Genomic DNA, 22,880 nt, shown 5'->3' with positions numbered 1-22,880 from the left:
AGGTAAAACACGACTGCTGGAAGAGTCTAGGGACAGAGCTGGGTTAGGGAGGAAAGCTTTTCCAGAGGGAACCGGGCCATTCTTTTCTTAGAGGGGTCCTCTTCCAAGGCCACCTTCTGGCCCACTCTGCATGATGTCTTCTGCGTTGCTACAGTGCTCTCTGCCAACTTAAGCCACCTGCTCTTGCAGGCTATGCTCGCTGTCTTCCACGTCCACACTGCCTACCTGAGCATCTGAACCTACCACGCCTTTCCCAGGGGTAACTGTCCTGACCCGAGAGTTCTCGGTCGGTACCTTTGGTCCACACCGCAGAGCCCAGGGCTGGGCGGATCTGCCTATGCCTCTGAAGCGTGCGGGAGAGATGTCCTGGTTTGGGCCACGGGTGCTGTCACCAGGCTTCAGAAAAGTCAGGCAGGGATTTTCCTGGGCCCAGTGCCCCGAGGCAAACACGGGATGGACGATGGACGGCCCAGCGGAGCTAGGAAGCCAGGCGGAGAGCTGGCTCTCTCCTCTCCTCCCTCCCCTGGCGCAGGCCGGGCGTCCAGCCCCCAGTTCGCGGGTGGAGACCCGCAGGGGGCGGGGGGAGTGGATGGGGGGGGGGACGGGCTAGCCGGCTGGGCTGCCCTCTCCGCAGTGACGTCCCAGGGGGTGGGGGCGGAGGGGCGACGGCTTGGCTCCGCGCCCGGCCCGCCTCCTGCGGGTGCCGGCTCCGTCGAGCTTGGGAGATGCTGCGGCCGCCGCCGTGGCGGTGGTGCACGACGCTCCGGGGTTCGCCCGCTCCGCCGCCGCCTCGTGCCCCCCGAGCCGAGCCATGCTGCGGGGAGCCGCGCTGCGAGCCTGGCTGCTGGCGGCGCTCCTGGCGGGGTCCCGGGCCGTGAGCGGACGCCTGCTGAGCGGTGAGTGCACAGCGGGGCGGGAGCCGGGAGCTGGGCCCCGAACTGCCTCGGTGCTGACCCCCCCTCCCCTGCACCCCAACTGCTGCTGACGGCCTGCAGGGCTCCGGGGTGGGTGGGGTGGCGCCCGTCCCGCGAAGGAAGGAACTCCGCTCTTCGACGCCCGCCCTCTGCTCCGAGGGGAGCAATCGCCCCGCGGTGCAGACCAACGCCGGTTCCCTTTGGATCCTGGCAGGATCCGAGCGAGCTCCTTCCCCAGCCCGGGGCACGGGATTCGGGGTGACGGGGGGGCTCCAAGCGCATCCCGGACGGCTGCCCCAGCGGGCGTCCCCGTTGGCCAGTGCGGCACCCACACTCGGTGCTGGATCACCGGCTCCCCTGTCCTGCCCACGCACGGCCCGGGGAGGGCCTCGCGCCCGGGTACTGGGGGAATGTGAGTCGGTTGTGCCGACGGGACCTCGCCCGGTACTCCGGGTCCTTTCCTGGGGGAGCCGGGAGGGTGGCGGGATCCAGCGGCGCAGGGAGAGCCCTAGAGGTCGGGAAAGCAGGGGGTCAGCGGGACCAGCCCCGCCTGACTCGCTCGGGGATGACTCTCCGTTTCCTTCCTCCGCCACTGTCACTGCAGCCTCGGACTTGGACCTCGGAGGAGGTACAGTGCTCTGTTTTCGCTCGTTTTGCATCTGTGCTGCATGTCGGGCGTGTGGGAGGGGTCGGGGGGGAGGGCGAGAAGGGGGAGCACTGTCGCGCCCCTCTCTCTCCGCTCCACTTGGCGGGAGCGGACAAAAACAGAGGGAGACACCGGGCAATGCAAAGCCCCGCGGAGTTTTACTGCCGGCCCAGCTGACTGTCAGCACAGTTGGTTTCGGGATAGGAGTGGGGTGCGAGCGACAGCAGCGGAGGAGGGGGGGATGGTAACTAACGGGTAAGGCTGCTAGGGCTCAGTCCTTGCTCTTGGGGAGCAGAAAGCCCTCCCACCCTTCCCTTTCCTGCCAATGAGAAGAGAAAGACTTCCTGGAGGCCGGAGAACCAGATGGCCCAGGCCTGTTTCCAGCTCTGGCTCGCTGGCACTCACCCACTTACCCGGGTCTCCAGGCCAGGCAGACCATACAGGAAACGGTGGAAGGTGTTAGAGTTTCCCTGGATAATCCAACGGTGGAAAATGGGAATGCCAGGAAATTCAACTCCAGTCTGTCTTATACTGGGGTCCAGGCTGGAAGTTCTAGGCTCATTTGTTTTCCTCACCAGGCTCTACCCCCCAGGGGAGTATCCCTGAACCCCTGTCTACCCAGCACACACACACAAACACACACACACACACACACACACACACACACACACTCTGGAGCACTCCCCTTAGAGAAGTCCTGCTTTTGAGGCCCCCTAATTTGCCAATGGGCAATTCTATTAAAGTTTCTCTGTTTAGTAGCAGAAGACTGACCCCAAGAAAAGAAGAAAATACAAAACTCTCTTACCTTGTTGCTTTTTGTCAAAGTTTTTTTTTTCTTTTTATTAGTGAAACACCATGTAGTACAGTTGTAGATTTACAATTTTTTGTGCTTGGGTTTCGATTATACAATGATCAAATACCCATCCCTCCATCAGTGCCCACTTTCCACCACCATGGATAATATCCCTCCCACCCCCACCCCCCCTATCCCACCCTGCCTCTGTGGCAGGGCATTCCCTTTTGTTCTCGCTCTCCTTTTGGGTGTTGTGGTCTGCAAAAGAGGCATTGAGTGGCAAACATGTTCAGTCCATAGTCTACTTTCAACATGCATCTCCCCTCCTGGGAGGATCCTCCCAACACCCTTTATTTGGTGCTCCCTTCTCTATCTGAGCTGCCCTTTCCCCTAGAATGCCCGGCTGGCCTCTAAGCTATGGAGTAATCCTCCTGATGCTATCTCAGCTATTCTTGGGTATTAATCTCATATTTTGTTACTTGACAAGGTGTTTTTTGTTTTTGTTTTTGTTTTTTAAAACAAAAACCAAGCAGTTAAAGAGTAATTGAAAATAAAAGACCACAAGTGTGTTCTGGATTATCTGTTGTGCTGTTTCCTTTTAGCACCAAAAAAGCTGTTGTCTGTGGCCTTGTGCTCTGCATGCTGGACAGTTAGAACGTAACGAAGTCTATCTGGCTCCCTGAACAGTGGCAAAATAAGAATTTCCATGAGACTTGGGAAGAGATCTTCAACCCAAAACCACCCTATGTGGCACTAACTCACACCTACAGCTCATGCATGGTTGGACTTTTTCCTTACAAGGGATTCCCCTTGTTAAAATTTGGTTTTCATTTCATAGATCTGAATCAAGATACAAAGGCTGACTGGAGAGATAGCACAGTGGTTAGAACACTTGCTTTGTACCCAGTCAACTGGGTTCAATCTCCAGTACCATATGAGGCCCTCTAAGCCCTCCAGGAGTGATCCCAGAGTATAGCCAGGTGTGGCAGAAAAGAAAAAAAAAGAAAAAAAGAAAGGAAGAAGGGAAGAAGGAAAGAAAGAAAGAAAGAAAGGAGGAAAGAAAGAAAGAAAGAAAGAAAGAAAGAAAGAAAGAAAGAAAGAGGGAGGGAGGGTGGGAGAGAGGGAGGGAGGAAGGAAGAAGGAAGGAAGGAAGGAAGGAAGGAAGGAAGGAAGGAAGGAAGGAAGGATGGATGTACTGGTGAAATGGAAGCCCATCCATTTGTCTGAGATGGTCTACAGCCAGATGGATGTCATTTATGATATTTATATTCAGTCTCTTCAGATAACATGTCATTACTGCCTCAGTGCAACCTGAGTCTGCAGATAAGAGGGGAGTGGGAAGTATGTTCACGTTAGCAGACATAGATAATTCTGCTGATAGCAACGTGACCACCATATTACTCCATTTCCCTGAGGCTTTGTTTTCTCATCTGTAAAATGGGGTGTGCACAATATCTACATCCGGGAATTATGATGAGGTTTCAATAATGTAATATATGTATGTAAACGTAAAAGTCCTTAGTATAGTTCATGACACACAGTAAGAGTTCAGTAAGCCATAGCTGTTGTCTTTAAACAAGATCAGTAACAGAAACCCCAATGGATCTGATGTCCTTGCTACATTTCACCATAAACTGAGCAAATTCTCAGTCTTGCAACCTAGACAGAGGGTCCCAAGGTAGAGAAAACTGCCCAACATCAGACTACCTATCTTACATGAAGGGACCCCCAAGCAGATATCTCATTTTAAACCAACCATACAATCTCCAGAGACTCCCTGACTGCATGAAAATAGTAATTGTATGCCTCTAAGTGAAGCCATAAATCTCCATCTACTTGCATTTTTTAAAAAATGGGGAAATGATGTGGTTTAGAGTTAAAGTCCTTCCTCAAAAGTATCATGCTAAGCGAAATGAGTCAGAAAGAGAGGGATAGACATAGAAAGATTGCATTCATCTGGGGGATATAAAGCAACAAAATATGAGATTAATACCCAAGAATAGCTGATATCAGCACCAGGAGGATTACTCCATAGCTTAGAGGCCAGCCGGGCATTCTAGGGGAAAGGGAAGTTCAGATAGAGAAGGGAGCACCAAATGAAGGGTGTTGGGAGGATCCTCCCAGGAGGGGAAATACATGTTGAAAGTAGACTATGGACTGAACATGTTTGCCACTCAATGCCTCTTTTGCAGACCACAACACCCAAAAGGAGAGAGAGAACAAAGGGGAATGCCCTGCCACAGAGGCAGGGTGGGAGGGGGGGTGGGGGGGATATTATCCATGGTGGTGGAAAATGGGCACTGGTGGAGGGATGGGTATTTGATCATTGTATGACCGAAACCCAAGCACAAAGATTTGTAAATCTACAACTGTACCTCATGGTGCTTCACTAATAAAAAAAATTAAAAAATAAAAATAAATTTAAAAAAAGTCCTTCCTCAATACCTTAGTTCAATCCCCAGCACACATTAAAAAATAAAAACAAAAATGTCTGCTTTTCAACGATCTGTAAGAAAACAAATGAGCATGAAATTCTTACATGACACCAGAGTCACAATCACTGCATCCCTATGATGGAAGAAGAACATGTTTGCTCTAAAAACCCTGACATTCTAATCATCCATTGAGGTGTAATCGAAATTCTTGCCTGGGAAGGCTTTACTTAGATGGCACTAGGCATCTCAGCTCTGATACTTTGGGGGACACTGATAACAGGCTATTTTCTTTTCTTCCTAGGGCAGCCGGTGTGCCGGGGAGGGACCCAGAGGCCTTGTTATAAAGTCGTCTACTTCCATGATGCTTCTAGAAGAATGAACTTTGAGGAAGCCAGAGCTGCCTGCAGGAGGGATGGGGGCCAGCTAGTCAGCATGGAGTCTGAAGATGAACAGCGATTGATAGAAAAGTTCATTGAAAACCTCCTGGCATCTGATGGTGATTTCTGGATTGGGCTCAGAAGACATGAGGGGAAACAAAACAATAGCACAGCTTGCCAGGATCTTTATGCTTGGACTGATGGCAGCACATCAGCATTCAGGTAAGTTCACCACAGTGGTGAACTCATGTGACTAAACTCCAAAAGTAAGCAAGTTGAATCCACATTTCCAGGTTAGTGGGAAAAGAAGACAGAGCTATGCAGACCCCTGGTGTACAGCAGACACTAGAATACTAGAAGTGTGGCAAAGGTGGGGACCCAGCCTTGGGTCTGAGTTCATCTCATATCCAGTGAGTTATGTCTGGGTGGATGAAACCCAGAAGTACTGCTTCAATAGCAGTGGATTTGGCTATCTGGCCTTCGGGGTCAAGAACTTTAGGGAGAGGTTGAAGGTCTCTGTTTGGGCTCCTGACTACAGGGAATTGTGATGATAGGCAAGAAATCAAAGCTAAGATCTAATTCTATGGATAGCCAAGAATTTATACCTTCCTAAAACCAGAATCACCCATCATACCCCACCTTGGCACCATGGCCTTACTATCAACTTTCTTAACAAATACAATAACGTGAACAAAACTCAAAAATATCAAAATTAGAAGTCACACCTAAGACAAAAAATAGTTATAAGAGTTATAACAAATTTACCATAGTTGATATATTTTTACAATGAAATGTTTATGCCAACGAAACACTAAAAGTGTAGCCAACAAAACATTAAGAAATAGAGACTGGAGAGATAGTTTAGCAGTTTAGCAGGTGTTTGCATTACATTTTCCCAACCTATGTTCTATTCCTAGTGCCACATATGATACCCCAAGCCCCGCCAGGAGTAATCCCTGAGCATTTCAGGGTATGGCCTAAAATAAAACAAATAAATAAGCAAAAAGATTAACATATATAGTATGTGGGGCTGGAGAGATAATATAGTGGGTAAGACACTTGCCTTGCACCTATCTGATGTGGATTCTATCCCTGGCAACCTTATGAACCCCCCCCCTCCCGCAAGCACCACCAAGAGTAATTCCTGAGTACGGAGCCATTGAATACCCCTAAATATTGTCAGGTGTGATCCAAAACATATATATGTATATATACACACATATATATGTATATAAGTAAGATCTCTATATATATATATTTACCTGTTATATTTAAGATAGCAGATGAGCATCTATGAAGGTCCATCCATTATGTTCATGAAATCTGCATCTTTACCTGCATTCTAGGATCAATAGCTTCTGAAGGATTCTCATGGAACTCTCTTCCTGGAGGAATTTCTTAAAGGAAAATAGTAGGATGAACTATATGTCCCACCACTGCAGCTGGTCCCAGTGCCATTACTGATACTGAATGATGCTCAGTTTAGACTCCCTCACCTTCTGCTCAAGGGGCCTAAATGGCTTACCTTGTGGCATGACCTAGACCTTCATCCCGAGTCCACTTGTAGTTCTCAAGCTGTAGTGATTGCAGTTTTTCGTTTAGCATCTAAATTGGGTAGGCAGAAAACAAGAGTACCCAAGTAGATAATCTTGGCACCTTTAATAATGTATAAAAACAGATCTACCTCCTCTTTATTAGGGGCAATTTCCTTCAGTGGCTTTCTGTTTTGTCTCTTTTGTTTTGTTTTGGGTATTTGGAATCACATCACTCAGTGATGTTCAGGGCTTACTCCTGTTCTCTGTGTTCAGGATCACTCTTGACAGGGTTTGGGGGACCATACGGGGTGCTAGAGATCAAACCTTGATCCACTACATGCAAGGCAAGTGCCCTACCACTGTACTACTGCTCCAACCCTAATGGTTTCTCTTCTTGACTCTTAGATAGATTCCAAAATGCCCAAGTAGCAGCCATAGTTCATGGTTCAATCAGACCCTTGCCCTGGTTATTCTCCTCTGGGAGCCAAAAACTTCTAAACCCATAAAGCTCAGAACTGTAGATATGTAAGACTCACTCATTCTAAAAATAGTCCATTACTAGTCATCACAAGTGGGTTATCCCTTGGCTCTCAGAACCATGTACTCTCACACTTAGGTTCAGATGCTGATATAAAAGTCACTAAGTTCATTGGCTCTTAGAGAATGATGTCCCGTCAACAGAGAGGATTACCTCAAAGTGTTCCCAAAATGCTATTCCGACCTCCTATCAGGATGGCAGCTACAGAATGGTATAGTATGTGGTATGACTAGCAAATTCCTTGGCCAGGTGCTTATTCTGCACTTACTATGTGATAAAGTAGTTCTTTGTTCTGATGAGATGTTATATGGTATCCTGTGTTGGTAGATCACATACTGCAAAAGCCTTTGGATAGCCTTTGGATAGCCATTCTGCGCAAGTAGTTAACTATATGTACTGTTTGTACAAACTGAGCTTTGGCCATTGAAAGGATGTTCCTTTACCCCTTGAGCTTTCAAGGACATCTGTGAGCATGGCTGTTTTTATCCATATGGAGCTGTAGTTCCGTAGTTGACTGACCTATCCACAAATGAAACTTAGGCTGATCTATCATAAGGATTCCCTTATGAAGCTATAGTGTAAGCTGAGAGGGGAGCCTCTGGTATGACAGTGTTACATGTCATGAGATCATCTGTTCAAATGGCTTGTATGGTACACTTTAGTCCTAGATATACCTCTTCCATCTTATAATTGATTGCTTCCAGGCATGCCAAGCTCTAGTGAGGTCTGTCTCTCATTAGGGATTGTCACGAATTCCATATGACAAATTCCAACGAGTCCTCCTGATGACATTAAGTCAGTGGGATGTAAGCTTGTATCCTGTATTCACCAGTATTTGGAATGTTTGGGTACTCTTCGTTCCATTAGTAAATGGTCTAATAGTACCTCAAACATAATTGGCAAGTAGGATTGCATGGTCTCTGTGCCCCTTGCCTCATAGCAAGCAAGAGGTTGTTTTGCAAAAGATGATTCTTTCTCAGCTGCAGGAGACATGGCCTTAACCACATAATCCTAAGAGTCTGCATTGAGATTCTCTCATTAGGGATTGTCACAAATTCCATAGGACATTATTTTTATCACTACTGATCCCTCCAACATTAATGTCTCTGGGTAATATGGCCAAGTAGCAAATCAGCTTACACCACATCCTAAACTACTTGAGTTCCTTTCTGCTTTTGACTCTTACTCAAAGACAAGTATCCCCAGGTTTGAGATCCTCTGCATTTAGAACCAAAAGAGACCTACTAGGGGCTGGAGTGATAGCACAGCGGGTAGGGTGTTTGCCTTGCACGCGGCCAACCTGGGTTAGATTCCCAGCATCCCGTATGGTCCTCCAAGCACTGCCAGGAGTAATTTCTGAGTGCATGAGCCAGGAGTAAGCCCTGTGCATTGCTGGGTGTGACCCAAAAAGAAAAAAGAGAGAGAGAGAGACCTACTAAGCATTATGCTTCCCTCTTGAATTTATTGGAAGACACTTCAAATTATTGCAAGATGCAATTGTCATGTTCTTTAATTTGTCAAAAATGTTCTGGCATTCTTTAGATCATGACACATCTAAACCATTATTACAAAGTAGAAGTTTCTGAATCTTTTAATGTTTATCTTCAACCTCTTCAATGTACGGGAGGATATGAACTGAGTCTAAATTCCGAAATTCACTCACTAGTCAATTTCTGCCTGTTTGATTCAGTCCACGTCATGATAGCACTATAGATGGTATATTGCACAGTTTTCCTGCAAGATGTCTGAGCCATCCAACTCTCTTCACATCATATTATAACAGAAGGTAGGGGAATTCATATTACCTTTAGGCAAAAACAAATACATACTTTTATTCATTCCAAATGAATGTTAACCATTTATTATTCCCTTCCTGATGCATGTGAAAAAGAAAATTATCATCACATCTACACACTGGGTCCCTGAGGACATGTTAACCTGCTCTAGCAAAGATGCCACATCTGGCAAAGCAGCTGTAATTGTGGCTTCTTGGTTGAGTTTGTTCTCCTCTGGTACTTTTATAACCCCCCTGGGTTTTACAGGAGCCAAAACTAAATTTAATTAAATGCATTAAATAGATGTACTGTGAGGGAAATCGTGTTTGCATACCTCAAGCGTTCAAGTTGCTGCTACTTTTGACATTTTCCCCTGACAAAGATATTTATTCAGTGTCTCAGAGCAGATAGGAAAAATGCAGTTTCAGAGACTTATTATTTGATCTTCTCCATCATTATAGCTCTTAATCCTAAAAGGAATCAAAGTGGGATTATACCAACTACTTTTCATTTCATATCATATCATGTCTTTTCATTTCATATCCTTGAGAACTAGATAATAATCATGGAATGGAGTCCACCAGGAACTGGTTGTGGGTCAGAATTATATTTAAAATGCTCTCATTCTTGGGGCTGGAGCAATAGCACAGTGGGGAGGGTGTTTGCCTTGCATGTGGCCAATTGCGTTCGCTTCCCAGCATCTCATATGGTCCCCTGAGCAGCGCAAGAAGTAATTCCTGAGTGCAGAAACAGGAGTAGCCCCTGTGAAACACCTGATGTGACCCAAAAAGCAAAAATAAATAAATAAATAAATAAATAAAAATAAATAAAATGCTCTCATTTTAACGAGTCCTGATGACATTAGGTCTGTGGGATATAAGTTTATATCCTATATCCACCGGTACTTAGAATGTTTGGGTACTCTTCTTTCTCAGTAAATGGTTATTTGAAGAGCCACAGGTCCCAATGACAAACAGGGTAAACTATTACCATGTGTATTGCTGTGGTGATGAAGGCTCCTTCCTTCTGGAAATCTGGCCTCTCCTTCTATCAGTGAATCCCTTCATGGCAAGCTGGCTCAGGACCAGAAACAAGGTGCCAGGCCTAATAATCCATTCATTCCACTGTTGAAACGAAGCATCATAAAGCCATAAGTGAGGAGTAGGACAAGGCAAGGCAGGGTAGGAGGTATACCAACAAGTCTTCATGAGTTGGAGTAATAGTACTTGTACTATTAGTATTATTACTAATAGTAATATTACTCATTTGCCTTGCATATGGCTGATCCAGGTTCGATCCCCAGAACTCCATATGGTACCCTAAGCACTGCCAAGAGAGACCCCTGAGTACAGAGCCAGAAGTAAGCCCTGAGCACTGCCTGATATGGCCCCAAAACAAAAGAAAGAGAAAAGGGGGAAAGAAAAATGGTCTTTAGGCAACTAATGAGAGACAAATTCCAGTTACTCTGGCACAGTAACCAAGTTCAGTTACTGTCAGTTATTCAACTCAGGGAATGCAGCATAAAAATTTCCACTTGAAAATAGCAACCAGGCCTCAAGCAAAGCCTTGCTGGGTTGCTACCAGAAGACCTCTAGGCCATGTCTAAGGAGAACAGAGTTACATAGAACAGAACTATATAGAACATAGAACAGCTTAAACATCTGGGCATCAAGGCACAATCTGGGCCCAGGAAGGAAACAGTTCAGATGGGTAGCCTAGTAGACTATGAAGCCCCATCCTGAGACAACACCTGAAATAAATGCTCACGGCTGTAGACTTTCTGCCATTGAAGCCAGGACACACATATCCTGCACTGAATTCCAAGTGCCACTGGATAGTGGAGCTGAGATTACCCCATTTAAGAACCAGGGAGGGCTGGAGTAATAGCACAGCGGGTAGGGCGTTTGCCTTGCACGCAGCCAACATGACCAACACAGGTTCGATTCCCAGCACCCTATATGGTCCCCTGAGCACCGCCAGGAGCAATTCCTGAGTGCATGAGCCAGGAGTAACCCCTGAGCATCGCCGGGTGTGACCCAAAAAGAAAAAGAAAAAAAAGAACCAGGGAGACAAAATAAGAAATCAGGCAGCAGAGGCTGAAGAGAGACACATCAATCTGATGAAGTGGAAATAACTGAAAATGACTTCTAACCTCATCCCTCATCTGTTTTGAAATCCTCTGAAGTCTGATTATTTTGATGATGAATTTTCCACCTGCTTCCCGAGGCTAGTATAGGAAGGCAGTATAGCCACTGAAAAGTGCAGAGAGATGGGAGAGGCAAACCACTCTAGAGGAGATAAGATATATAGCTATATATTATATCAGGGCAACTGACTGAAAGAGAGACAGACTCTCACTAATAGCTGCTTTTTCTTCATAAATACTTTACAGACATTATCACATGGTAATAAATTCCTCCATGCAAAGAGGCCATGTCAAATGATTGACTATGATGTCCATATTAGAACGTGTGTGGTACTACTTATTGACAGGACTTCAATTCATTCTCTCTCTCTCTTTCTCTCTCTCTCCCTCTCATACTTAAATAACATTGTAAGTTTATGGTTCAGTAGAACTTGAAAGGAAAGGAAAGACTTCCATGTCATGGGGTATCCTTCTATTGCTTCCATTTTAACCCTTTTTCTACAGGAACTGGTATGTGGATGAGCCTTCCTGTGGCAGCGAAGTCTGTGTGGTCATGTACCATCAGCCATCGGCACCCGCTGGCATCGGGGGCCCCTACATGTTCCAGTGGAATGACGACCACTGCAACATGAAGAACAATTTCATTTGCAAATACTCCGATGGTAATGAATTCCCTCCCAATTATGTAGTTGAATTCTCCACCTCCTCTCTCATAAGCAGCTGCTAGTTCCAAGAATGTTTAATGTGGTCTCTGAGAAAATTTGTTGTGAATGCCAGCAATGATAAACATGGAGATTTCTTGTAAAAGGAAATGCAGATACTTCTTTAATGAGGAGTTATTCTAGGAAGAGAAAAGGACAACAGATGCTAAATGAGGTGGATGAAGAAAACAAAGGATCTAACTTAGTTGCAATTAAGTAAGAATTATGAGACCAGGAAAAAATGTCCTCTCAGAGGGCAGCCACAGAATCCTTATACTTTCCACATGTGAAGTTAACTGTAGGAGCTTAGAATAAGAAGAAGCGTGAGAGGAAGCGTCTCATCATACTCTCAAGTCTTCTAATAACCATTTGAAGTTGTTTATTAGGGCTTTTAAGAAATCAGAACAATGACCAGAGGAGGTAGATGCTAAAGAACACCAATTTCACTGGCACTGGGCAGACCAGTGATCACTCATATGGGCAGGCTTTAAGTCCCCAGGCTAGATTATATTGATACCTTGCAACTTCAACTTGCATTGCTTTGTTAGTTCTATTTGGGGATCAAATAATCCTCGCACTTTCAAATCTTGTTTGAAGTTGACTATGCTTTTGCTACAATTTTTTGCTGCTGATTGCTTTTTTTCAATTTTCTGTCTTTGCCCCTCTGAATAATTCTTTCTTCTCTCCAGAGTTCTGGCCCTCCCCATCAAACACAGTGTCTTCAGTAAGGGAACTGCAAAAACCAGTGCTGGGTTCTTTAGCGGATGGCCTCTTCAGAGAGATAAAGCAAGGCACTTAGGACAAATGGCTTTCCACCACTTCTGTTAATTATTCCCTTAAAGATCAGCCCAAAACACAAAGAAGGATAGAGTATAGATCTGGGAAATGGAGGTGGGCACATGGAAAAAATAAGCATATTGCTTTTTAACTGGCTACTCATCCTCCGGACGAGTTCCCACACCTCGGCATGCCACAAAACAATGGAAATAATCAGATCCTGGTCTCTCCAGACAGTCTCATGCCTCCTACTTTTCTCTCCTTTGCACTCTATGAAATACCCCAAGACTTTTTCATTGCTCTTTCCAGGGCTTGCAATACCCCTCTTTTCTAGTGATAACTCTCACCCTCAGGTTCAGGCTAAACATCACCTTCTTTCATAAGAACTAAGTGCAACAGAGGATCCTAGCTAATGACAGTGACACTGATGATAATGATGATGATGATGGTGACTACTTATGACAAATAGCAAAATTTGAATACGGTCTGTAGATTACATGATAAGCTACCAGTGCTGATTTGTCAAGTTTTTATCTCGGTGGGATGATAAAGTTTTGTAGGGGCAAATAAATGATAGATGCTTAGGCAGGTTTCATTCAGATGGCGTAGAAATTTGATCACTATCTTTATTTTTGTTTCTTTCTCAGAAAAACCAACAGCTCCTTCCACAAGGCCTGTGGGTAAGCTTTCCATTTGAAGTTTAGGTTACTTTGGATTATTTCTTAGCTTTTCTTTGTAGGTTCAGAAGCAAATATTCTTTATTATGAAACAGAAAGACCACCGACTGGGGGGGCAGGAGTGGTAGTAAAATATGCAGGGTGTTTGTCTTGCATGCAACCAACTGGGTTTGATCCTTTGCACCCCATATGGTCCCTCAAGCCTCACCAGGAATGAACCCTGAGTGCAGAGCCAGGAGTAAACCATGAGCACTGCTGGGTGTGGCCCAAAGATAAAACCCCCAAAATAAAGACCACAGATATTATCCCTGACCATTGAAGAGGTATAAATCACTTCTGGCTATGGAAAGTAGGTTCTCTCTCTCCCCCTCTCTCTCTCTCTCTCCCTCTCTCTCTCTCTCTTTCTCTCTCTCGCTCTCTCTCTCTCTCAAAAAAAAATAGTTCCAAACTTCTTAGTTTGTTATATTACATAACTGACTATATGAAAGGAATAATTCAATCTAATGAGACAAGAAGTGGGCCAAACTAATAACTGTTGTTTCTAGAAATGAGCCAAAGCTTTTCCTTTGGTACCTCAATACTTTATGTGCCTTGATGCCTATTGGTTGTTCCAGTGCCTGATTCTTAGCAACAAGGATATTACCAAGGAGATGAAGACACTGAAAACTCTAGGCCAACAAATCCATCCCTTTTACTTTCCCATGTTCATAAATAAATGGCATTGGAACTGTTTTGGGGCCTCCCACTTTGAAACTGTTACGACCCAAGAGTATTGGGGTTACATGCCCTTATCACCTCCTCAAATGCACTATTTCTTTCCAGGTGCAGGAATAGAGCCAGCAACACCTACATTTTCAGAAGACACACAGAAAGAAGAGGACAAAGAAACATTTAAAGAAAATAAAGGTAACAAACTGGCGAGCTAGTACAGGGGTTTAAGTTTATACTTTACATACAGCCGACCTAGGTTTGAATCCCCAATACTACATGGTCCCCCAAGCATTTCCAGGTGCAAGCCTGAAGGTGCCTCCAGCACCACTGAGTAATCCCTGACATTGCTAAGCCCAAGCAACATTGCCTTCTTAGGTCCTAGAGGTGAACCATGAGCCCAAATGGCCTAGCATCACCAGAAGTGGCCCCCAGGCTTCATGAGCTCTGACTAGAAGATTCTCGCAAAAAATAAAAAAAGAAAAGAAATATTTGTAATGAACTCTCCTGGAAAAACTGCATCCCAAGTTATCCAGGGTTACATTTCCTGCTCTGTTCTTTCGCCACAGCTACTTGAAAGCTGTAACTGGAGCTTTAGTGGTTATGCAAAATTACATTAAATATCAACTTTCATCAATGAGATATGAAGATAATGCTAGCCTAAGACAACTGGGGAAGTTAAGCTAGACAAGAGGTGAAAAATATGGATGAAGACAGAACCTTAAGAACCATCAAGAAGTCATGACGTGGGGAGTAGGCAAAGGAGGGCTCTGAGAGATTGATATGAAGAAATATAAAACCATAGAGTTCCAGTCATGATCTATAATATCCATGATTAATAGCATTGTGAGACAAACAAGAGAAGATAAAAGAAAATGGGAAGAACATTTTAGATTGCAAATGGAATATTCAAGAGCAAGTTTTGTTACTGGGAAACTTTAAAAAAAAACACTTAATTTTTCTGAACTTGAGTTTAATCGTTTGCATAATGGAAGTAACAGTCTTTTTATTGCAAACTTAAAAGTATTACTGTGCCCATAAAATACAGTATAATGCAAAACTATAATCTAATTCTGACATTAGCCACCAAGTTAAGGGTTCAACTCCCAACAAGATGCCCAATTTTATTTAGAACATCAACAAGTTTAAGAGATCCCAGGGTCCCCACACTTCTGATCAACTGCCCGAAATCCAGGGAAAATTCACAATCCCCTCAGATTTGATAATTCACTACAACTCCCAATTCAGAAAAACATTATAGTTATGACTACATTTTACTATAAAGGATAGAAAGATAATTGAAACCCAAGCACAAAAATGTGTAAGTCTGCAACTGTACCTGATGATGTCTCACTATTAAAAAATAAATAAATAAATATAAAAATAAAAAGCAAAAAAGAAAAAAATAAAGGATACAAAGAGAAGCCAAATGAAGAAATCCATAGGGTAAGGTCTGTGGGGGTTAGTTCTCAAATGGGGAGCTTAGCTTTTGAGTCCTTTCTTTATGAAATCATCATCCTTCCACACGTTAACTTCACCCACCACCGAGCTTTGGTGTACAGATTTTATTGAATGTCTGTACACCAAACATAGACCAAACACCAAACACAGACCATGCACCAAACAGGTATGTTTGATTTGCTCATGGGCCACAGAGCTGAATTCAATCCCTAGGCCTCGCTGCTTCCCCACTAGTACTACCAGCCCATCCATCCTCAGATATTTCTCCTCAACATAGACTGTGATAGGACTCTGATAAGACCTGAATGGCCCCTGGAAAACAAAATCACTACTATATCATGGGAAACCCCAAGTATTTCTGCTCTCCCTCCCAGGAACCTGGGACAAGAGCCAGTCAAATCCTTTACTGCATAGTAAATACAATGTATGAAAAGGCTTTGAAAAAAGTACAAAGTGCTTTGATAAAAGTACAAAAGTAGGTGGCATTTTATTGTTCATTATTATGACAGCAGCACTTAGAGTTTAATTTTGGTTTGGATTTTTATTTGTTTCTTTTATGTTCTAGTGTTTTCTGGTTGTGAAGTTTGCAGTCTTTTTTTTAAAAAAAAAAAAGAGGTGGGGGCTGGAGCAATAGCACAGCGGGTAGGGCGTTTACCTTGCAAGCAGCCGACCTAGGTTCGATTCCCAGCATCCCATATGGTCCCTTGAGCACCGCCAGGAGTAATTCCTGAGTGTATGAACCAGGATTAACTCCTGTGCATCACTAGGTGTGACCCAAAAAGCAAAAAAAAAAAAAAAAAAAGGGAAAGTATCTGGATGACTGGGAGTAAAAAGGGGAGTCAGTTCTTAATTCTTAATTCCCAAAGCCTTTAAGGGGAGAGTCTCTAGTTCTAAGACCTAATGGACAGGAAGTTCAGGAGGAAGAACTTTAAGTGCTAGTCACAGTCATGTGGTTCAGGGACACAACTGGAGCCAATTAGTCTTAGTCAAAGGCCCTGGAAAGATTCTACAGGCTGATTCATATGTTTTGTGTGACTTTCCCTTTCCTGGTTATAAAACACTGAGAGTTCTGACTTGCTTCTTATTCCTTCCCTTTTCCCCACACCATTTTAGTTTCCTGTCGTTACAGTCAAACACATCAGCACTCCTCAAGTATCCCCTATGTTGTTACGAGAGGAAAGACAAGGAAAGAAACTCTTTCCTCTGGGGAGAAAAGTAGTTCACAAAATTTACCTTCTGATATATTACAAGAGACTTCAAAAGTTAAACTTTTCTATAATTCTGGATAACAAGACTGGTAGAAGATCCTCATTTATTAAAACTAGGGGATTTTGCTAAAAGGAACTTTAAATTCATGCTAGGAAAGTGCTCTTTGGAATATACGCTGGTAACTATGGTTTTTTGTGCCTGTTCGAAGTACATAAAAACATCATTAATGCAGATAATGTGCATTCCTCCTTTCAGATGTTGCCTTAAATCTTGCCTACATCCTGATTCCCAGCATCCCGCTTTTCCTCCTGCTTGTGGTCACCACATTTGTATGTTGGATGTGGATCTGTAGAAGGAGGCAAGTACAATCTTGGTCCTGTACATCTTTATATCTTCTAAACTCTTTGAGATTTAAATGCGACCATGTTTGTTTCATGAAAAACAACAGTAGCTAGGCAAGAACAGCCACTGCAGATTTGAGAGTAAATTTTGTGCTAGTGAGGATTTCTGAAGTATTAAGCAATGTGCTTGGGCTGGAGCGATAGCACAGCGGTAGGGTGTTTGCCTTGCACACAGCCAACATGGCCAACCCGAGTTCGATTCCTCCCTCCCTCTCGGAGAGCCCGGCAAGCTACTGAGAGTATCTCGCCCGCACGGCAGAGCCTGGCAAGCTACCTGTGATGTATTCAATATGCCAAACACAGTAACAACAAGTTTCACGATGGAGATGTTACTGGGCCCGCTCGAGCAAATCGATGAACAACAGGAGGACCGTGACTGTGAAGCAATGTGCTTGGTTATAATCAAGATAGTGATCATACATTTTCTAGTCTGTTTTTTTGTTTGTCGGTGTGGGGTCGGGGGGGGGGGATGATTTTTAACCACATAAGTGGTAGATCTCAGTGATATTCTCCTCCATTACTCAGCCACGTGTTCTTGGGAATGTATGCATGCCATCCCAAAAATTGTTGAGTGAATTAAGTCTAGTGATAAAGGTAAAGGTAAAGGGCCTCCTTACTATTCTAAAGCATTCTAGTAAGCCTCTAAAGCTTACTTCAAATGAAATAAGCAGATCCTTATAAATTGATTTTACTTTCAATTGAATATACTAGTTCTCTAAATATTAAATAGCTATACCAAGTCACAGAGAATGCCTGTTTATAAACTGCATGCCAACATTTAGAAATAATTATTTTCATTATAGTCTAGGTAATGTGGTTATAATAGTGTTGTTAATTATATATTAATGTACAAAGTGGCTGTATCCCATCACCGCGAAGTGCTCAGTACCCTCCACCATTATCCCTGTGTCACTTCTAATCCACCTCTTCGTTCCCACACACACTTCCCACTACTTGGTAATCTGAGTTTTATAATCCAAGGGCAAGAATTTGCCAATTGTTTGATACTATCTATTTTCCCTTGTCTCTCTTTTTTTTTGGGGGGGGGTGCTTTTCTTTTGGTGGAGGAGGTCACACCTGGCAATGCTCAGGGCTTACTCCTGGCTCTGCACTCAGGAATTACTCCTGGTGGTGCTCAGAGGGCCATATGAGATGCCGGTGAATTGAACCTGGTTCAGCCACATGCAAGGCAAATGCCTTCTTTGTCTCTTTATATATCATAGTGAGTGAGATCATCCAGTGCTTATATTTCTCCTTCTGACTTATTTTGCTTCAAGAATACCCTCCAGTTTCATCCATTCATTGCAGTGAACAGCAATGTGTCATCTTTTCCTATGATATCCCACTATTTCTAAGATACCTGAAACTTTTTTCAGTTACCTCTTTAGTCTCATCATGGTATACTTAAAAAGGTTGGGTGTTCCCCTTTTACAACAGGTAAATTCCCCTTAACTAAGTTCAATTCTCTTTGATGACCAATTGGAGAGGCATTCGATTATTGTGATCATTTTACTTATTTCCTTTAAATTTAAATTTTGAATTATGTTCAAAATACTACATACAGCTTTTTCAGCCTACAGTTGGTTCTTGGTTTCCCTTGCTTCCTTTATGTAACACCTCACAGATCTGGGAGTTGTTTGAAGAGAAGTCTATCTATCACAGAGATTTCTTTTTTTAAAATCTTTTTTGGAGCCACAGATCTCTATGGTAGACTAATGAAGTCCATGGACCCCTTCTCAGTATGCTATTTTTAAATGCATAAAATAAAATACAATAGATTACAAGAAAAGCAACTATGTTGCTATATATTTGTGAAATATTTCCAAAAGTGATTATTTAACTCAGTAACACATGTACTTCTTTATTTAGTGTTAGGTATGTAGCACTGTGGCACTGTCCTCCTGTTGTTCGTTGATTTGCTTGAGCAGGCACCAGTAATGTCTCCACTGTGAGACCTGTTGTAACTGTTTTTGGCATATCGAATACGCCACGGGTAGCTTGCCAGGCTCTGCCATGTGGCGAGATACTCTTGGTAGCTTGCCGGATTCACCGAGAGGGATGGAGGAATCGAACCCAGGTCGGCCGCATGTAAGGCAAACACCCTACCTGCTGTGCTACTGCTCCAGTGTTAGGTATAGTTATCATAATTTTGTAATCAAAATTGGGCTGGGGTCAAAGTTGGTGCTGCTCAGGGCTTACTCCTGGCTTTTTGCTCAGGGATCTCTCCTGGGGTGCTTGGGGAACCACATGCAGTACCAGGGATAGAACCAGGGTTGGCAGCATGCAAGACAAGTACCTTACCCCCTGTACTATATCTCTGGTCCCAGAGCTAAATTTTTAGAGGGGCTTCCTCAGTGGTACTTGGGTGCCCAAGGCCACTCTCCGTGATACTTGGTCCAGTTGTGAGAGTCTGACACTCTGTGCTCTGGTCAGATAATGCAGTGCCACTTGCACCCCATGGTGACTCAGGGGCCACATCTAGCAGTGTTTGGGGTACCATGCACTGCCAGGGATTGAGGCCTTGTACACGCAAGCATGTGTTCTGCCTTATGAGCTAACTCCCGCCCTGAGTAGAGAGTGTTTAGAAGATATCTTAAGGCATCTGTAATAACTGTAATGAAATATGTAAATATCCATGATTTTTGTTGATAGAGCCAATGATGCTTTTTTCCTACTTGGTTTACTGTCTATATTCTTAGCTAAACAGTGGGAGAAACTTCACTGAGATATGTTTTTTTAAAATGTATTCTTCTTCCTCATCAAGTTCAATACATGAATCTTGTAGGGGCTGTGGGACCCTGGGATACCCACTAGCAGGAATGACTGCTCATCCCTTTAAACACAGTGGCACTCTCCTGTTTTCTCCCTCCCACACCCAATCCCTGGCTGTACGTGCGTCCAGAGAGAAGAGCAATGAGTGGCTCCCCAAACAATTTCCTCCTGCCCACTCAGGAAGCACTGGGGGTTTTTGGGTCCCCTTGTCTAAAATATTCAGCCCTGGTTTTCTTTCCTCCTAGGAGAAGGGAGGAGTCAGGCCCCACCACAAAGGAGCCACACGCCATCTGGCCGTCCCCTCACTCCGAGAACAGCCCCGACCTAGAGGTTTACAGTGTCATACGAAAACAGAGTGAAGCGGACTTAGCTGAGACCCGGCCAGACCTGAAGAACATTTCCTTCCGAGTGTGTTCAGGAGAAGCCACACCTGACGACATGTCTTGTGACTATGACAACATGGCTGTGAACCCATCTGAGAGTGGATTCGTGACTCTGGCAAGCACGGAGAGTGGCTTTGTGACCAATGACATTTATGAGTTCTCCCCGGAACGAATAGGGAGGAGCAGGGAGTCTGGGTGGGTGGAAAATGAAATATATGGTTATTAGGGCACACAGAAGGAAGCTTGGACTGATAAGAAAGGAAAAGAAAAGAGAATCAAAATTCTCCTATTTTTCATAAGGTAAACACTCAGAGAGTGTATGGAACTACCGGGATCGGACTCCAGGGGTAAGCATGATCCTTGTTCTCCCGTATTAGATCCCCAAGTTTGGACTATCTCCCTTATCCCAGACATATCCAACATGACCTTATGAGAAAGTGCAGTGCCCAGAGTGAAAAACAGATGTCAGATTTCTGGTGATATCTGACTTTCCAGGGACTGCACTTCCACTGACAGTGCTCAGGTTGGGGGGTGGGGGGAGGGGATGGAAGGGGGGAGCTGTGAGATGGGTTTCATCTCAGGGTTCTGTTTTTCTTGCTTTGTGTAGGTCCCACACATAATCATCAAGAGAGAGAAAACACAGACTCTTTCAAAGTCCACAAATAGCAGCCTCAGGCTGACCTGCACATCAGCAATTCTTGTATCTTATTTTTTTTTTTTTGTTTCTGCAGAGAATCAAATCAAATAAAAAGCAGGAAGCAGAATGTTAGTCAGTCTGTGTCTACAGCCCTTCCTCCGCCTGTGGCCTCGGGGGACCCTTTTTTCTTTCTCTTGACATCCAAACTTGGAAATATCCAACTTGGAAATACTTTAGAAACTAAAAATGAAATTGCAGTTGGGGCTCGTAGGCCTGTGTTCTCAGCCCTGGTATTGCATGTTTGATTCTGTTTAAGCTATTTATCGCAGCAATAAAATAATACTATTTTACTGATAATAATATGATCAGAATTATAATATGCTGGTAATTTTGTTTTAGGTATCTATTTCAAATATTTTTGGACAGAAATCCAGAGAAAAGTTTCTTGGCCTAAAACCAGTTATTTAGACACTGATGATCTGAGCACCATTAATCACCAGCAACCTCTCTCTAACAGCTTAATAATCGGGATCATTTAACTATTCCTTGGGTATCTTATTTCTGAGTAGTTTCTAACTTCTGGGTCAGAGCAGTAAGGAGTACCATTACTGCCCAATTACCTGCCTTTTTTGGGCAGACAACAGTGTGGAGAACAAAACATTACTTAGGCAGACTTTAGGGAAGTATATTTTCAGTTACCACGTTTCAAGCAAAAATAGTGACCACACTGTCTGAAGGACTGAACTGCTGTTCTGAAATGTTCAGCTTCCCATTTTGCTTCAAACTACCTGTCTCTCTGATCTGTCCCTTGATCCTCTCTATGTCCCTTTCCTCTCCTCGGTGCCCTTACTCAGCTACCAAACACCTCAGGGCTGGGATTCTATCTGCCTATAGACATTGTACCTCCTATACTCAAGGCAGAAATCAGCATGGAGTATACAAACAGTATTTGTTAAATCGATGAACAATTCATCTTTCAAACTATAAAGCACCCTAAATCTTTCAACTTAAAAGTTTGTAGAGCCTGTTTTTCCTACTCTACCGGGATGAAGGAGGTAACTGAGTTGTCTGAGTTTAAAAATCACTCCTGTAGTCCAAAGAAAAAGAAGCATAGTAATAAGTAAAGTCAAGTTGGATACTGTATGAATAACTTACTCTAATTATGTCCCTGCACCTTGAAATGAGGATATCTTGGCCATATCCTTGTAGGCTACAAGGAGGCACGATATATATACTTTCTGATTCAACCACCAGTACTCAAAAGTCATGCCCTCTTCTAACATAGTCGTGCCCTCGTCTAAGATACACTTTGGCTGTGAAAACACAAGCCAAAGATAAAAAGACTAAACTCTATGATGTCTCTCAGCTCTAAATATTTTATTTCAATAGCACAGCGGTAGGGCGTTTGCCTTGCATGCAGCCAACAAGGCCGACCCGAGTTCGATTCCTCCGCCCCTCTCGGAGAGCCCGGCAAGCTACCGAGAGTATCTCGCCCACACAGCAGAGCCTGGCAAGCTCCCCGTGACGTATTCGATATGCCAAACACAGTAACAACAAAGTCTCCAATGGAGGCGTTACTGGGCCCGCTCGAGCAAATCGATTGTTATGCTCACATTACTTATCATCAGAAGACATAGAGTAATGGTGTGGAATACCCAGTAGAGGGACCACATGAAGATTGAGGGAACTGCATGCCCAGAGGTGGGAAAGCAGCAAAGCCAAGCCCTCTTCTTTTTAATTTCAAAGAGCAGCAAGTGATTAATAATTGCTGACCAATGCTTTAATAATTAATAATTGCTGACATTCTATTATGACATCTTATTATCTCATTCCTACTTTGGACAAACTAGCAGGCTACCGAATGTAGCCTGCCCACACGGCAGAGTCTGGCAAACTCCCCGTGTCGTACCCAAAATGCCAAATACCAGTAACAATGATGGGTCTCATTCTCCTAAAGAGCCTTGAATATAATCTCAGGGCTAGGATGAAGGAGAC

At 43.9% G+C, this 22,880-nt stretch overlaps 1 protein-coding gene across 3 annotated transcripts; it reads left to right on the top strand.

Moving 5' to 3' along the window:
- Window positions 1-672: 672 nt before the first annotated feature.
- Window positions 673-22,075, top strand: LAYN (layilin). Of its 3 annotated transcripts, XR_008791283.1 has the most exons (8): window positions 673-896; window positions 5,090-5,387; window positions 11,664-11,821; window positions 13,285-13,317; window positions 14,137-14,220; window positions 16,948-17,050; window positions 20,111-20,548; window positions 20,980-22,075. XR_008791283.1 is itself a non-coding variant. In XM_056107615.1 (7 exons), the coding sequence occupies exons 1-7, from the start codon at window positions 812-814 to the stop codon at window positions 20,472-20,474; spliced, it is 1,119 nt and encodes a 372-aa protein (XP_055963590.1). In that variant the 5' UTR covers window positions 673-811; the 3' UTR covers window positions 20,475-20,761. The 3 variants fall into 3 exon arrangements, 2 of the variants coding, with proteins under 2 accessions (XP_055963590.1, XP_055963589.1); XM_056107615.1 differs by lacking the exon at window positions 20,980-22,075 and having other exon boundaries at window positions 14,143-14,220; window positions 20,111-20,761; XM_056107614.1 differs by lacking the exon at window positions 20,980-22,075 and having other exon boundaries at window positions 20,111-20,761.
- Window positions 22,076-22,880: the final 805 nt, after the last annotated feature.

This window comes from Sorex fumeus, unplaced genomic scaffold, assembly GCF_029834395.1.
Source record: "Sorex fumeus unplaced genomic scaffold, SorFum_2.1 ptg000169l, whole genome shotgun sequence".
In the NCBI taxonomy this organism is placed as follows: Eukaryota; Metazoa; Chordata; class Mammalia; order Eulipotyphla; family Soricidae; genus Sorex; species Sorex fumeus.
Note: the sequence above shows the minus strand (reverse complement) of the source record. Positions and strands in the feature narration are given on the sequence as shown.